This window comes from Heteronotia binoei, chromosome 8 (assembly GCF_032191835.1).
Source record: "Heteronotia binoei isolate CCM8104 ecotype False Entrance Well chromosome 8, APGP_CSIRO_Hbin_v1, whole genome shotgun sequence".
NCBI classification, from domain to species: Eukaryota; Metazoa; Chordata; class Lepidosauria; order Squamata; family Gekkonidae; genus Heteronotia; species Heteronotia binoei.
The window spans coordinates 8456832-8473565 of NC_083230.1; the positions used below are offsets into that span (position 1 = coordinate 8456832).

Below are 16734 nucleotides of genomic sequence, written 5' to 3' on the forward strand. Positions count from 1 at the left end.
ATTACTGAGTAATTACATGATAAACTAGTCATATGTATTTACTTAGCAGAGTTGGAATAAACAAGAACAGGCATTTCCTATTCTGTCTGTATTATACTTGCATCAACAGGTATTTAGAGAAAAGTTAAAGCAAGATCTGAGAATAGATACTACTTCTCTTGAAGGGTCAAGTGACCCTTTCCCAGAATGCATCTGTCTACCACAAAACAACTGTGCCCTCTCCTTTTGGGAGAACTCCAGATGATCCTCAAATGGAGACTTTGAACAAGAAGGTCGGTGGCATCTTAAGGATGTTCACTGTAACACTAGTGTTTGTAGGCTTTGATGTTAGATGCAGTGAAGTGCTGCAAAAAACCCCATTGGTCTTGTGAGGAATAAACTCCTGTATACAGGAAAGATGCCTTGAGAAATGCCTTCCTGAACCAGGATTCTTAGATGCTGTTTCCTTAAGCACCTTTTGAAGCCAGTTTGGTGTAGTGGTTAAGTGTGCGGACTCTTATCTGGGAGAACCAGATTTGATTTCCCACTTCTCCACTTGCAGCTGCTGGAATGGCCTTGGGTCAGCCATAGCTCTCGCAGAGTTGTCCTTGAAAGGGCAGTTTCTGTGAGAACTCTCTCAGCCCCAGCCACCTCACAGGTTGTCTGTTGTGGGGGAGGAAGATAAAGGAGATTATGAGCCGCTCTGAGATTTAGAGTGGACGACGGGATATAAATCCAATATCGTCCTCTACCTCCTCCTATCATAAGAGTGCACAATGCTCTAATGATATAACTTCAGATTATAGGGAAGTTTACATAAAGCCTTTTCTGTTTATCTTTTCTTCAGGCTGTGAAATTTGAGCCTTATCACGACAGTGCGTTAGCCCGATTTCTTCTTAAACGAGGTTTAAAAGTAAGTGTTTGGCTTTTTAAAAACAGATATTGGCAAAATGAAGTCTGCTGTGAAGACACCCTGTGTATTAATCTGCCCCCCCCCCCACTTCTGCACCTATAGAACAAAAGAATTGGACACTTCTTGTTTTGGTTTTTAAGAAGTGAGATTGCACAATCCATGCACTATCAGCAAAGATTTGCCGTGATCCTGGAAGCTTATCTTCGAGGCTGTGGAAAAGTAATGCTACACGACTTCCTGAAACAGGTTCAAGTAATTGAGCTCCTGCATAAAGTAACGATGGAGATAAAGTTGGTTTCTGCTGAAAAGTATGATGTCACTTCTCAAGGTACGTACAGATTTTACACTCAGTATCTTAATGATGTGTTTTTACTATGTGTACAAAGCAAGATAAGCTGTAAGCCTTTGATATCGTCAGTGGGGCAGGTATGTAATCTTAGATTTATGCCCCATTCCCATTTAGATGGTAATGTATTCTTCAAATGTGAGGCATACCATGAACATCAGAAAACTTGTCATGTCTCTCCCCACCGTTTTGGCATCAGTACACCTGGTGTTACCTGATGTTATGCACATTTATTTTGAAGTAATCCATTGTGTCCAGCAATTAACTACAGCCCTCATTTGATAACCCCTTCACTGAACCTGTGGTCTAGGACCCTGAATTTCTATCTCCCAAGTCAGGTCCGGATGCCACCACTTGGCGTCAGAAGTAAACTGAAGATTTTAATATATTCGCATTAAAAAAAATCTTTAGGACATTAGTACTCAGTGGCTCGTGTGTCACAAGTGGCTGTTTGACATACCACAAGTGTTCCAGAGTAGTGGGTAAGGCTTTTGCCTGGTGGTGTTTGTGGTTGGCAGGTGGTCCCTACTTTGAAACAGTTGCCACTGGAGGGACAGGAGGATGGGTGAGCTGGAAGCCTCTAAGGTGCAAACACCTAGGGATGGAAATAAATGGAGGTCTGTAGAAAATGGGGTAATGTCCTTTTTTAATACTGGTCCAAGATAGAACAGTCTTATTTTTACAATGCAACATAACATTTGTTATAATTATTATACCAGGGCTCTGGAAATGTAGGGGTTCTGCATGTGAGGCCAGATCAACATATGCAGCTGAATGAGATAGTAGAATGGGGCGTGTCACTGTTACAAAACAAAAATCTCTGCAAACAGAAAATGTAGTACCAAGAGAGGTTCTAACCATCCCTCCTCCTGCAACGCTAGAGTCAACTTGAAGAGAACTTCTAATATAGGGAAACATTTATTTATTTATTTATTTTTAGAGCGGCCCCATGGCGCAGAGTGGTAAAAGCAGCAGTACTGTGGTCTGAACTCTCTGCTCATGACCTGAGTTCAATTCCGGCGGAAGCTGGATTCAGGTAGCCGGCCCAAGGTTGACTCAGCCTTCCATCCTTCTGAGGTCGGTAAAATGAGTACCCAGCTTGCTGGGGGGAAAGTGTAAAAGACAGGGGAAGGCAATGGCAAACCACCCCGTAAAAAGTCTGCCGTGAAAACGTTGTGAAGCAGCGTCACCCCAGAGTCGGAAACGACTGGTGTTTGCACAGGGGACCTTTCCTTTCCTTATTTTTTTAACGTCCAGCCTGATAAAGAGTTATGGAGACTGTGAAGGTTTGCACATTGTTTTGTATCATAAATCTGAATGGCAAGTTGCTCCCCTCACTCCAGGCACCCAAGGGTTGGCTGAGATACAGCTGTGATGGGGGAAGACAATTCTACACATTCTAAGGTACTCTAAAAGGTACTTTAAAAGGTTCTGGATACTGGTATATATTTAACAGCTGTATCTTATGTTACACTGAGTGTTGGATGGGGTGACTCATGGGGAATACAGTTGTCATGTGGCCTTTTCAACTGAGGGTAGTTAGGAATGGGGCTTTCTGTGAGCCACAGGGTGAGTACTACAGGGTGAGTTTAAAAAGTAGTTTGGGCCAAAAGAGGTTACTTTGGGCAGTAACTCTGGGCAGTTACTTTGGTCACTTCCAATCTAAATCGTGGAGCAGACCTACTAGCCCAGAGTAGCCTGATTTCATCATAGCTTGGAGGATAAGCAAGGATGGGAGACCACCAAGGAAGACTGGAGCTGACATGCAGAAGAAGGCAATGGCAAACTCTCTTCTCATCTCTTGCTTTGAAAAGCCCCATGACGTGGAACTTTGTGGGTTCTCCATGAGTCAGTTGTGAATTGACAGCACAGTTTACCTTTAATGTAGATCAGGATGCCATCAAAAGTCTCATCAGGTAAAGCTGGAGATGCACAGGAATTCTTGAGAGTACTAGAAGTTGACTAGAACTTCATGACAAACAGGTTTTTTGAAACAATACGTTTTATAATCTTGATTGCAAACAGGTGAAAGTGAGCTGATTATACATTCCACAAACAGAATCCCTCTTTCAACTCACAGATAACGCTGAAAAAGCAGTCTGCTCGCTCCTAACTAATTTTTGAACTTTTTTCTAATTGACAATTTTTAGTTATCATACAACTCAAACAAAAACTTGAGAAACTACAAGACAATAAATTTCCTGAATGTTTTCGAGTTCCATATGATCCTGGATTGAAAGCGGGAGCCCTTGTGGTAAATATGCTGAATACTTTCATTTCTGTATTTCTAAAAATGCATTTAACTTGCAATCTTAACTTGCAAGTACATCTCTAAGTTACTGTCTTGTTTATTAATCTTTGGGCATATACCTCATGGAGTGTTCCAAGTTTAATTAATCTTTAAGTTTAAAAAGTAGTTTGGGCCACAAGAGGTTTAAAAGGAAGCTGAGAAAAAATAGTGTATTTTGGTGGGGGTAGATTTCTTCAAGTTGGCCCTACAGTAGATTTCAACCTGTTGCGTCTTGCATTTCGGTCCCTGGATTTACATCACAGCACGGCTACACGCGCTAAAGGGACCAGCGGGAACCCACGGGTGACCTGACTGCAAGGGACTGCTATAAACCGCCTATGAAGGTCTGTGGTGCGAAGTTTAACTGGTCTGGATTGGACCTGACAGAGAGATCCCTCCACGCCGTTGAATTTGCCTGGTTCACGGCCTGAGACTGTATCTTTGCACGGGGTTCTGACTGGGTGGGGAGGGGCTGGCCCACAGGCAAGATTGATGCAGAGTTCAGGCCCTTTGCATCGTGCAGGGATGAACTTTTGGCATACAAGGGTTGCATCCTTTGGGGTAGCCGTGTGGCAGTTCCCGCCCCCCCCTCTCCAGAAGCAAGTACTTGAAGCTTTACATGAGATGCACCCAGGGATAGTACGTATGAAGGCCCTGGCTCGTAGCTATGTATGGTGGCCGGGGATGGATGAGGAAATAGAGGGATGGGTTAGAAGGTGTCAGCCCTGCCAGAAATCCCAGCCAGTGCCCCCCACTTACCACTGGGAGTCTAGTCACATGCCCTAGTCCCAGCTTCATTTTGACTTTGTAGGGCCATACCGGGGCAGATATTTTTTATATTAGTGGATGCCTACACAAAGTGGCTGAAGGTGATTTCCGTTGCCTCCACATCATCCAGGGCTACAAGGAGCCCTTCGGAGGGCCTTATGCATGCATGGGATCCCAAACACAGTAGTCACAGACAACGGGACCGCATTTACCTTCTGGGAGTTCCTGGAAAGGTACCTAATTAAGCACATACGGTCCACTTCCTTCCACCCGGCCACCAATGGCCAAGCAGAGCGCATGGTCCACACGACAAAAGAGGCCTTGGGGTGCATCATGCAGGGGGATTGGGACCCCCAACTGGCCACCTTCCTTTTCGGGAACCGGACCACCCCAAACCAAGTTACCAACAGAGCCCAGCAGAGCTGTTAATGGGGAGGAGGTTGATCACCTGGTTAGACAGGCTGCATCCAGACCAGGCCCCGGACCTCAGAAACTCACCCGAGAATAGGCAAGCCACAAGGATTTTTTTCCCAGGGGACCCAGTTTATGCTAAGAACTTTGCAAGTGGTCCGGAGTGGATCCCAGCCCAAGTGCTGTGTGTCACCGGGTCCCAGTCGTACGAGGTCTCGACGGAGGGAGGTCAGCTCCTCCATTGGCACATCAATCAACTGCGCCACCACGCCCAGCCCGCAGAACCAGAGGAGCCTGGGAACGAGGAAGATGGAGAGAGCGGGGCAGCGCCATTGGCTGTCACTCCACCGGTTTCAGTCATGCTGGCTGTGGAGTTTCGTAGTGACTCTAGGGGTTCATCTCCAGCAGGGGAGCGGGCAGAGTTGCCGCCATAGTCGCAGGGTGGGTCTTCCCCCCCTCACCCAACAGTGAGGAACCGGTTCCGCCAATCCGTATTCCAGCAGCTCCCGTTCCCCCGGCCGAGCCTCGGCGGTCACACAGGGAGCGGCGGCCACCTGCCTACGTAAAAGACTATGCAGCTTGAACTAGGGGGGGGGGAGGATTGTTGTGTTTTGCATTTTGGTCCCTGGATTTACATTACAGCATGGCTATCCATGCTAATGGGACCAGCGGGAACCCACAGGTCACCTGACTGCAAGGGACTGCTATAAACCGCCTATGAAGATCTGTGGTGTGAAGTTTAACTGGTCTGGATTGGACCTGACTGGGAAGTGGGTTGTTCCGGGTGAATGTATATAAATGGGGAGCCGGCCCCACCATGTTGTCTTTGTGATGTACTAGCTAATAAAGTATGTTGGTTGTTACTCGTGTCCGAACCCAGTACATTGCACACCCTTTCTCTTTAAATCATGATGTGGGGACAGCTAAGAAAATAAACACTCTCAATACAAGAAAAAATATGATGACAAAAAAGAAATGTGTAATCTAAGTCCTGTATTCATTAACTTCTTTCTCAGCCTGTTGAGAGAAATTTTAAAAACCCTTGGTTGTTAAATATGAGAATGTGGGATTGACCAGTAAAATTCTGTAAAAAGCCCTAGATTGTATTGGTGTCAGAGATGTTGAAACCATGATTGCTTGTTCCCAGATGAATAACTTAAAAGTTATAAAGACCAAGCCATCATGTAGAGTCCAGATTTCAGTAGAACTTGATACAACAAAGTGTATACAGCAAGAACTTTTTCTTCCTCTCCCGTAGTACTGGGACTCAGATGAACCCTATGAAGTTGATAAGAGGCAAATTCACAAGAGAGAAGATAACTTCTTTACACATCCCAGTTTTGCAACTTTCTGCCAAAGGATGTAATGGTAGCCACTAATGTAGCTTCTTTTGGAAAGGTGTTAGAAAAGTTACATAGTCAATCAGTGGCCCCTAGTAGGTGATTAAATAAAGCCTCCATATTCAGTTATCCTGCCCGGAGCTATTGGGGGGCAAAACAGGGGAAGTTTGGGCCTTTACTTGTGATCTGTTCAAGTTGAATGGTACTGAAAGCAAAATGCTGAGCATTGGTCTGATCCAGCAAGGTTCTGCTTATGATCTACTGCAGGCTTTGACACAGTGTGGCCTTGTTTCTCTTCTTCCATGTATCCCAAGTTGGAATTTATTTCTCCAAGTTTCTTCTATAGCCTTATGGTAGTCATGTTTACTTAAAGATAAATCAAGTAATATGTAATTGCCTTATTCTGAGGTAAGCATAGACTGGACTGGACAGTGAATTGAGTGAGTTCCAGATTCTATTTTTATTTATTTATTTGGTGGATTTATATTCCACCCTTTCCCAAGTGGGCTCAGGGCAGATTACAGCATAATAAAACCAGTTAAAATATAGCAATAAATTAATAAAATACAATTAAACAACACAACTCAGTAAATATAGCAAAGGCAGGGCGGGCTCATATTGCAGAGCACAATATAGTTATCGACTCAAATATAATAACTCAGATGGTACATCATTGTGGGGGAGGATAAAGATGATGTAGGCAGTGAAAATAAAGGACGCCCACTTGCCTCAACCGAAAGCCTGGTGGAATAGCTCTGTCTTACAGGTTCTACGAAATGGTAACAAATCTGGTAAGGGCCAGATCTCCACGGGGAGCTGATTCCACTAGTTCGGGGCCAGGGTCAAAAAAGCCCAGGCCCTGGTCAAGGCAAGTTGGACGTCCTTTGGTCCAGGGATGGCCAAAAGATGTTGATGGGCAGATTGCAGGAATCTTCGGGGCTCATGTGGGCGCCCTCAGGTATGTCGGTCCCAGGCCACGTAAGGCTTTAAATGTTAGTACTAGGACCTTGAAGCGGATCCAGTACTCAACTGGTAACCAGTGCAGTATGCACAGCATTGGCCGACTGCTTGCTTGTAAAGGCAATCCAGTTAGCAGCCACGCTGCCGCATTTTGCACCAGTTGGAATTTGAGTTTACTATAGAGGGGGAATTATGAAGCTGTATGAAGAAGAAGTGGCGCAAGAGCTAGGTGCTAAGACAACTAGATGGGCCAAAGGGCTCCTGAGTTTAGCCTTTGTCATTGCTATGCTATCATCATAACACTCTTAAGGATTGATTTTTGTTTTGAAAAAGCAAACTTGATTATAAACAGAGGGATACGCTCCCTGAACATAGTTTGACTAGAGGTAATTAATTTTGCAGATAATTAGCAAATTAATTTTGGTTTTAAAATGCCTGTTTCAGCCTTTTAGTTTTTAGGCATCTGTTACTGCCATATGAAATACATAAATGTGTCTCTTGCAGATAGAAAAATGTAAAATAATGGCATCCAAGAAGAAACCACTTTGGCTAGAATTTAAGTGTGCAGATCCTACGTCCCTGTCCAATGAAACAATTGGCATTATCTTCAAACATGGAGATGACTTGCGACAGGATATGCTTATTTTACAGGTATTGTCTACATGGTCTGCTATTGAAATGGTAGTTGATCTTTAGAGATAAGGGGATAGGATCTCACTGAGCATTCCCACTGATGGAGGGGGGGGTGTTTTTTGCCAGTTCCCTCATCTTGCTGCAGAAATCAGATTCCTCTTAGCAGTAACAATGGGCAGGGGGTCAAGATTTTAGGCTGCAGTGAGATGGGGAAGACCTGATGCTCCACTGACAGAAATCGTTCCATCTGCAGAAATCCAGTGGAAATTTTGGCAGGATCCAAAACAATATTTCTTTGTTCAAAAGAAAAATATAGATGAGTTTTATTCATGGTCTGCTTAGAATTTAGACAGGATCCAAAGATGTGTGTCGTTTTTTTTCCTGTGTCCATTAACAGCTGTATTTCCAATTATTGTTTTAATATGGCATAGAAGTCTGCTTATTACCATTAGCCAACTCTACACTGGCCATTTTTTGGACAAATTTAAAGGTTGGTTAGAGCAGGAAGATCAACTTGCACGAGAGCAAGCTGGCTTTATGGGAGGAAGTCCCCCCATCCGAAACTGTTGTTTGCCCTGCAGGAGAAACTATGAAGGTCTGCTACTGAAAATGTTTCCAGATTTTTGATATTTGATACATAGGTTTATGATCTTCTTCGTGGTCTCTGTGCTTCATACTCATGGGATGAAGCGCCAGCACCAATCCCCGATTGGTAATACAAAAGTTCGGGATTTTTCGCCGCTCGACCCTGGTGGGCATGTGCAACAGCCCCAATGCGCATGCTCACCCAGTGGGGGCGAACATCCCGCCAGTTTTTTCTTTACCGCCACGTCGGATAGACATGTTCGTGGTTGCTCCGGTCGTTAGTTACTTACCTTTTTTCTCTCCAGGTTTCTCTTCATTTTTTCTTCGTTCCTGTTATTGGGGGAAAAAAAGAGAGAGAGACTATTAGTTTAGTAGTTGCTACCCTTCAGGGTTTCCCCCCCCCTCCCACCATCCTTTTTATTAAGTGGTGCTTTAAGTGCGGGAGCAAGATTCCTCCTCCCGACGGACATCCTCATTGCTTACTGTGTCTTGGGGAAGGTCACCAGGTGGAGTCCTGCCATCACTGCTCGAAATTTTCCAAGCAGACGAGGAAAAACCGAGCTGCAAGACTTTCAGCGGCGCTGCTGAAATCGGCTCTTGCACCACAGATGTCGGCATTGGTGTCGACCAATGCTTCGATGGCCACTCCGGCGTCAACATTGGTTCCAGTTTCGTTATTGAGCCAACCGACTCAACTACTTCAGGGAGCCGACTGTCCCCACAAGCGTGCGGGCTCGGTATCCCAGTCAAAACCCTCGACACTGGCCAAGAAGGCCAGAGGGATCTGGGACTCTCGCTCCACTGAGCCCAGGAAACATAAGAAGGAGAAGAAGAGATGCCAAGATCGACAGACCTCTTCTCCGCCACCGAAGGATCTGGCGATCATTTCAGGGGAGCCTCCGGAAAAAATCCTTGCTTCACCGATTCGACCGAAGAGCCCCTCGGGTCTGATGGATGCTCCACATACCTCTCTTTCTGGCTCTGATCAGGAGGCTGACCCTACAGAACCATCAGCAGGCTCGAGGGAGGGTGGCGATCCGAGTTCGGCATCGGACTTAGATGTTTCACAGCCGAAGGACCGCTCGACACCAAAAATGCCGCTGATGCTTCAGCCTGATTGGCTTGGGAAGACCTCGGACTCTTTTCGATGTCCGCATCCTCTGCCCAACTGGGACCCACGACCGTGGGCTTATCTGTTTGGGGGCTATCCCTATCATTCACCATACCCTTGATACCCTCCTCAGAACCCAGATTGGGATCAGTGTTCTGAAGCCTCACGCTACTCCAGAGTCTTTGCGCACGCATTCTCCACCGGGTTGACGGGATTCATCAATGCCCACTTCGATCCTGAAGTTAGTCAGGAAGCCGGCACGTTCCAGTGTTCCCGATGTTGAGCAGACCTCCTCAACTAGGCCTACTGTAAATGCCCCAGGCTTACCATCTGAGGAGAGCGCCCCTTCCTCTCTGTCAACGTCCGATGACGATTAGGAGGACAAGTCGGGTCATCAGCAAGAAGGGTCCTCCCCAGAATCCAGGATAGCTGAAGATCTCCCTATCTCCCCTTCTGAGGATTTAAAATCCTATGGAGAGCTGAATAAAAGGATATTGAACTCCTTGTCTCTGCTAGTGGTCCAGCCTCAACCGGTCATTGACGACATAGTCTTTGACATTATGCAAAAGGACACTTCAACAGCTGTAGCCCTTCCTATCACTAAGGTGATCTTGCAAGCCATCAAAGACCCTTGGTCCAAGCCTGCCTCAACCCCAATCTCTTCCAAACGTATGGATCATATGTACAGAATCCAGGAACAGGGTGCAGAGTTTCTTTTTAACCATCCACGCCCCAACTCTGTGGTGGTGTCGTTCTTTTCCAAGGCTAAGAAGACCCACTCCTCACTTCCAGATAAAGAGGGGAAGAGGTTTGATACTTTCGGCAGGTGCTTTTATTCTGCGGGCACACTGAGAATAAAAATTTCAAACTACTCTGCCTGCATGGCGAGACACCAGTATTCCCTCTGGGAGCAACTCTCACTGCTGTTAGCTGCTCTGCCTGAGGATAAGTGTAACCTGGCCAAAAAGGCTCAGAGGGAGGGGATGCTCCTGGCAAAACACATGGTGGACACTGCAGGCCTCAAAACACATGGTGGACACTGCAGCTAAGACACTTACCTCGGCTATGACGTTGCGTTGTCACTCCTGGCTTCGTGCACCACCATCCAGTTAGACACCAGATCCTGGGTTGAGGATCTCCCCTTTGAAGGTGAGGTTCTCTTTAGCTCCACTACTAATGCAGTCCTACAGGAAATGGACAAGAGCATTAAGACGTCACAAAACCTGGGAGTTCCTGCATCTTCCCCTCGCTCTGGCAGGCCTCATCCAGGGTCCAAGCAGTGGCCTAAGAAGCCCTACCAGACCAAATCCCTTGAATCTGCATGGAAACCGCGTGCGGGACAGCATGAGGCCAAGAGTTCTTTCGCTGCAGGAGGAAAAGCCAAGTTTTCTTCCTTCTCCTCTCACATAGGAAAGTCAAAGACCAACCGGAACCCTAAACAGGGACTTTGACTTCTCCCCCCCTCCTCTGGGCCCACCCACCTCCACAGTTTTCTGCAAGCATGGTGGTGGATTACCAGTGACAAGTGGGTCTTGTCCATCATACAGGAGGGTTATGCGATACAATTTGTTCAGCCCCCTTCTCATCCCAGATTGGTGATCACACACCCTACAGCCGTTCTACTGGAGGAAGTTCAAAATCTTCTCAGCAAGCTAGCAATAGAACCTGTTCCCGACCATCTCAGGGGTCAGGGGTTTTACTCCAGATACTTCACGGTTCCCAAGCAGGATGGGGGACTTCGTCCGATTATGGATCTGAGGGGACTGAACGAATTCATCGCCTATCAGAAGTTCAAAATGCTGACTCTACAGAGCATCCTTCTACTCATCAACAAAGGGGATTGGATGGCTACCCTGGACTTGAAGGATGCCTATTTCCACATCAGCATCCTCCCCAGTCACAGGAGGTTTCTTAGTTTTGCCATTGGGACGAACCATTTCCAATACCAGGTGCTCCCCTTTGGGCTCTCCACAGCCCCCAGGTTCTTCACAAAGACCATGGTTGTTTGAGCACAAACTGGAGGTGGATGGTAGTAGTGTAAGAATTATGAAAGAATTGCCGAGGAAAGTTATAAATGACAGAAGATTGTATAAAAAACGGACTGACAAGCTGAGAGAAAGTGAAATAAGATACAGATGGATACTTCCAGAGGGCCTGGGTTTTGAATACAAAGGGAAGAGATTTATCATCACAACCACTCAAGACATGACAAAGTTTTTAGAGGAGCATAAAGAATTTGGGAGTACAGGCTAAAAACAGAAAACCATGATGGATTACAAATTAATATCTTGGAATGTAAATGGACTTAATTCACCACAAAAAAGAGCAACTTTTCATTGGATTGGGAAGCAAAAATGTAATATAATTTGTCTACAAGAAGTACATATTAAACAAATGGATTACAAATTTTTATGGAATAAGCAACTTGGTGTGGAATTTTGTTCATCGGCTAAAGAGAAAAAAAGAGGTGTGGTTTTTTTATGTGAAGCAAGAACTAGACCCAAAGTTGATTTTTAAAGATGATGATGGTAGATTTATTGCGATGGAAGTGACATTGAATCATAAAAAAAACTTTGTTATTGGGACTGTATGCCCCCAAATGGAGCAAAAGACTCTTTTTTTAAGGATATTAAGCAACATTTAGATCAAGTGACATATGAGCAAATTATGCTAATGGAAGATTTTAATGGAACAGTTAAAATATTTTGGATAGATCAGGGGAAAAAAACAATGAAGGAAAACTACCAAAGTCATTTTTTGAACTAGTTAAACAAGAGAGTCTGGTGGATACATGGAGAGAATTTAACCCTAAAGTACGGGACTACACTTTCTTTTCAGCAAGACATAATTCTTTCTCAAGGATTGATATGTTATGGATTACAAAAAATCTGGGACTTACAACAACAAAAAATAGAGATTCTTCCTAAAGTAGGTGCTGACCACAATCCATTAATATGGTTTGCAAAACCCATAAAAAAGACTTTGAGGTGGCAGATAAATGAAGACTTGCTGCAGAATAAGGTGGTAGTAGAATCTCTGGAAAAGGAGACCAAATCCTTTTTTCATATAAATGAAAATGAGGACATTCAATTGCAAACGGTGTGGGATGCGTATAAAGCAGTAATGAGGGGCATCCTAATTACAGTGAACAATAAAGATAAAAAAGCCAAGGATAAATAAATTAGAGACTTGCAAAGTGAGATCGGAAAGAAAGAGAAGGAACTTAAAAAGAGGCCTGGGAAAAAGAAAATTATAGGGGAGATTAGAATATTAAAAAGTCAATTGAGACATTTGTTAAACCAAGAAGTGGAATGGAATTTAAAAAGACTTCAACAAAAATCTTTTGAAGGAGCAAATAAACCTGGAAAATACCTAGCCTGGCAAATAAAAAGAGAAAGGAAAAATAAAATTATTAATAAAATCATTTTGGGAGATAAGGAAATTGTTGACCAGGAAGGAATTAAAAGAGAATTTTATAAATATTATGCCAAGTTGTTTAAAAGTCAAATGGTGGATAAGGAAAAAATTGATGCATATTTACAGAAAATTAATATAAATCTCTTAACTGAAAATATGGAGACGGTATTAAATGAACCAATTGGAAAGGAAGAAATAGAGGTGGCAATTAATTCAATGAAATTGGGAAAAGCTCCTGGTCCAGATGGTTTCACAGCAAAATTTTATAAAGTCCTCATGGAGACTCTATTACCAAAACTTCAAAAACTGATGAATACTACAAGAATAGATGGGAAAATACCTAATACTTGGAAAGAAGCCGTAATCTCGTTGATACCGAAAGAGGATAGAGACGCCACGAATGTAAAAAATTATAGACCAATTTCATTACTTAACAATGATTACAAAATATATGCCAGAATATTAGCAGAACGCCTGAAACAGCATTTGAACAATTATATTAAAGAAGAGCAAGCAGGGTTTCTTCCCAGAAGGCAAATTAGAGATAGTATTAGAACGGTGACAGATATTATTGAATATTATGAGAAACATCCTGAAAAAGAAGTAGCATTATTTTTTGCTGATGTAGAAAAAGCATTTGATAATGTACATTGGGATTTTATGTTTGCAGTGATGGAAAAACTGAGATTGGAAGAAGATTTTGTAAGAATGGTGAAGGCAATATATACTGAACAATAAGCAAGACTTTGTATAAATGCGGATCTGATAGAAAAAATGATAATCAGTAAAGGTACGAGACAAGGTTGCCCTCTATCTCCACTGATATTTATAATGACTTTAGAGATATTGGTTATGCAAATCCAAGAAGATAAAGAAATGGAGGGACTGAAATTGAAATGTTTTTCTTACAAATAGAGCGTTTGCTGATGATGTAATGTTTATAAATGAAAATCCAACTCAAGTTATACCATTGCTGCTTTGTAAGATACAAGAATATGGAGAGCTGGCAGGTTTCTATATAAATAAAGAGAAGTCAAAAATTTTGTGTAAAAATATGTCAAAGACTAAACAAGAACTACAAAATATAACAAAATGTGAAGTGACTTCTAAAGTAAAATATTTAGGTATAGAAATAACAACAAAAAATATTGACATGTATAAAAATAATTATGAGAAACTCTGGCGGAAAATTGATGGAGATCTACAAAAATGAAATAAGTTGAACTTGTCTATGTTCGGCAGAATTTCAGCAAATAAAATGAATGTGTTACCAAGAATTATGTTTCTGTTTCAAACGATTCCAATAGTGAAAGATAATAAGCAATTCAATAAATGGCAAAGGAAACTCTCAGAATTTGTATGGGCTGGCAAAAAACCAAGAATTAAAATGAAAATGTTGACAGACGCAAAAGAGAGGGGAGGCTTCCATTTACCAGATTTAAAGCTATACCATGATGTGGTTTGTTTGGTGTGGATAAAGGAATGGATGACGTTACTAAATAGAAAATTATTAACATTAGAAGGTCAAGGAAATGTTTTTGGCTGGCATGCATACTTGTGTTATGGGAAAAAGTAAGATGGATGGCTTCTGTTTACATCATTATATAAGAAGTAGTTTGTTAAAAACTTGGTTGAAATACAAAAGATTTGGGGATGAGAGGAAACCGCTTTGGATTGTGCCAACAGAAGTAATAAAGCTATATTCAGATATCAAAGAGGAGAAATGGTTATCATATAAACAATTGTTAAAAATACACGGCAGTAAGGTGGAACTAAAATCGGTGGAAGAATTGGAATATAAGTATAATTGGTTTCAATTGCAACAAGCAGACTCTTAATTTGCTTGAACAGGATATTAAAAATGATGGAATAAGACAAGAACAAACAGAACTGGAAAGAATGCTGTATTGCGATAACGAAAAATTGATCTCAAGAATTTATAAATTATTGTTGAAATGGTCTACAGAAGATGAAGTAGTAAAATCTCAAATGATAAAATGGGCGATTAACATAAACAAAGAAATACAGATGGAACAATGGGAGTACTTATGGAAGAACTCTATGAAGATATTCACATGTTATAATATAAAAGAAAACTGTTTTAAAATGCTTTATAGGTGGTATATGACACCTAAGAAACTGTCAAAAATGAACAATCAGGTGTCTGATAGATGTTGGAAATGTAAAAAACATGAAGGATCTTTCTGCCATATGTGGTGGACTTGTGAAATAGCAAAACAATTTTGGCAAATGATTCAGCAAGAGATCGCAAAGATTCTGGGTTATAACATCAAGAAGGCACCAGAAATCTTTTTGTTGGGATTACAAATGGAAAAATTTCTGAAACAAGATAGAATGATACTTTGGTACATGCTTTCAGCTGCAAGGACATTATATGCGCAGATGTGGAAGCAAGATAAAACACCAGAAAAGTGGGACTGGATTATTAAAGTTATGCACAGGAGTGAAATGGACGAGTTTACAAGAATCTTAAAAGAACTTGACTTAGAGAAATTTAAAATTGGGGTAAATTTCAAAAATAGGTTGAAAAACAATGGAAAGTTAAAGGACATTTGGTGATTTTTTTATAATAGTTGAAGTTAGAGGGATAACAAATAGACTACTGTTAAATAATGAAACTATTAACTAAGGGTTTTTTTCAACTTAGTTTGATAAGGATTATAGTTGAAAGGTATAGTTATTTTGCCATAGGTATACTATAGCTTTTTATTTTTTTCTTTCTTCTTTTTATGAAGATTCTTAATTTGAAAATTACCTTTTAGTTTGTTTTGAAATTTTTAAAATGCACAGGGGGAGGTCACGAAAACGGGGGGAGGGAGGTGGAAAATGTGATGTATTGGCATGAAGTTCTTATTAATAGACGAATATTATTGTTACAATACGTTGCAGAATAATAAAAGTTGTTTATACACAAAAAGAAAGCTGTCAACTCGCCGCTCCTATGAGGGAAAGTGGTCTAAGTTCCTGACTTTTCTGGGGGACAGGGAAGTCAATGCCCGTAAGGTTAGTCTTGAACTTTTTTTTGAGTTCTTACTGACTCTTGTCGATGCTGGGCTTAATCATTCCTCGATTCAAGTGTATCTGGCTGCAATCTCGGCTCATCACGATCCTATGGATGGCACATCGGTTTTCACACACCAGCATACAACATGTTTTTTGAAGGGTCTTATACGGCTCCACCCGCCATCTAAGATTCCTCCTCCTGCTTGGGATCTGCCGTTGGTCCTAGAACGGCTTTCGAGGCAGCCTTTTGAACCCTTGGCTACCTGCCCATTGCATCTTCTCGCCTGGAAGATTGCCTTCTTAGTGGCCGTCACTACAGCCAGGAGGGCAGGTGAGTTAGTGGCTCTGCGGTGTGATGCTCCATACATCTCATTTCAGGACGATGGGGTATCCTTGGCCCCGGACATCTCGTTCCTCCCTAAAGTGGTGTCTAGTTTTCACCTCAATTTGGAAGTGTTTTTGCCTACATTTTACCCTTCTTTTTCTGCGGAAGAGAGGTGTCTGCATGCCCTGGACGTTAAGAGGGCATTGTTGTTTTTTGTGCATCGTACCAAGCCGTTTCAAAGGATCCCAATCTATTTGTCTCCTATGCAGCCCCTAGGTTGGGTTTTAAGATCTCTGCACAGAGACTTTCTAAGTGGATCACGGAAACCATTAAACTCTGCTACCTGTTGGCTAAGCGTCCCTTGCCAGGGCCACTCTGTGCGCATTTCACTAGGGCTATGGCTACATCCACAGCGTTTCTGAAGGGTGCTTCCTTGGCGGACATCTGTTCAGCTGCAACCTGGGCATCTCCTCATGTCTTCATGCGACATTATGCCTTGGATGTCCAGAAGCATTGCAGAGCACAGCTGGGTACCCTGGTCCTTCAAACCGGTACTTCTGCATAACCGCCAGCGCCCTTCTCCAGGTAAGCCTAGCTTGCTAATCTCCCATGAGTGTGAAGCACAGAGACCA

At 42.7% G+C, this 16734-nt stretch overlaps 1 protein-coding gene across 3 annotated transcripts in view; it reads left to right on the forward strand.

Annotated features, from left to right (window-relative positions):
• PIK3CG (phosphatidylinositol-4,5-bisphosphate 3-kinase catalytic subunit gamma) overlaps window positions 1–16734 on the forward strand; it is a 53033-nt gene that overhangs the window by 18792 nt on the left and 17507 nt on the right. For 2 of the 3 annotated variants that reach the window (XM_060244722.1, XM_060244721.1), the window contains exons 3-6: window positions 827–892; window positions 995–1220; window positions 3389–3492; window positions 7512–7658. In XM_060244722.1, coding sequence (XP_060100705.1) covers window positions 827–892; window positions 995–1220; window positions 3389–3492; window positions 7512–7658 — 543 coding nt within the window. The remainder of the gene's footprint in view (window positions 1–826; window positions 893–994; window positions 1221–3388; window positions 3493–7511; window positions 7659–16734) is intronic. The other variant, XM_060244723.1, reaches the window with a different exon arrangement.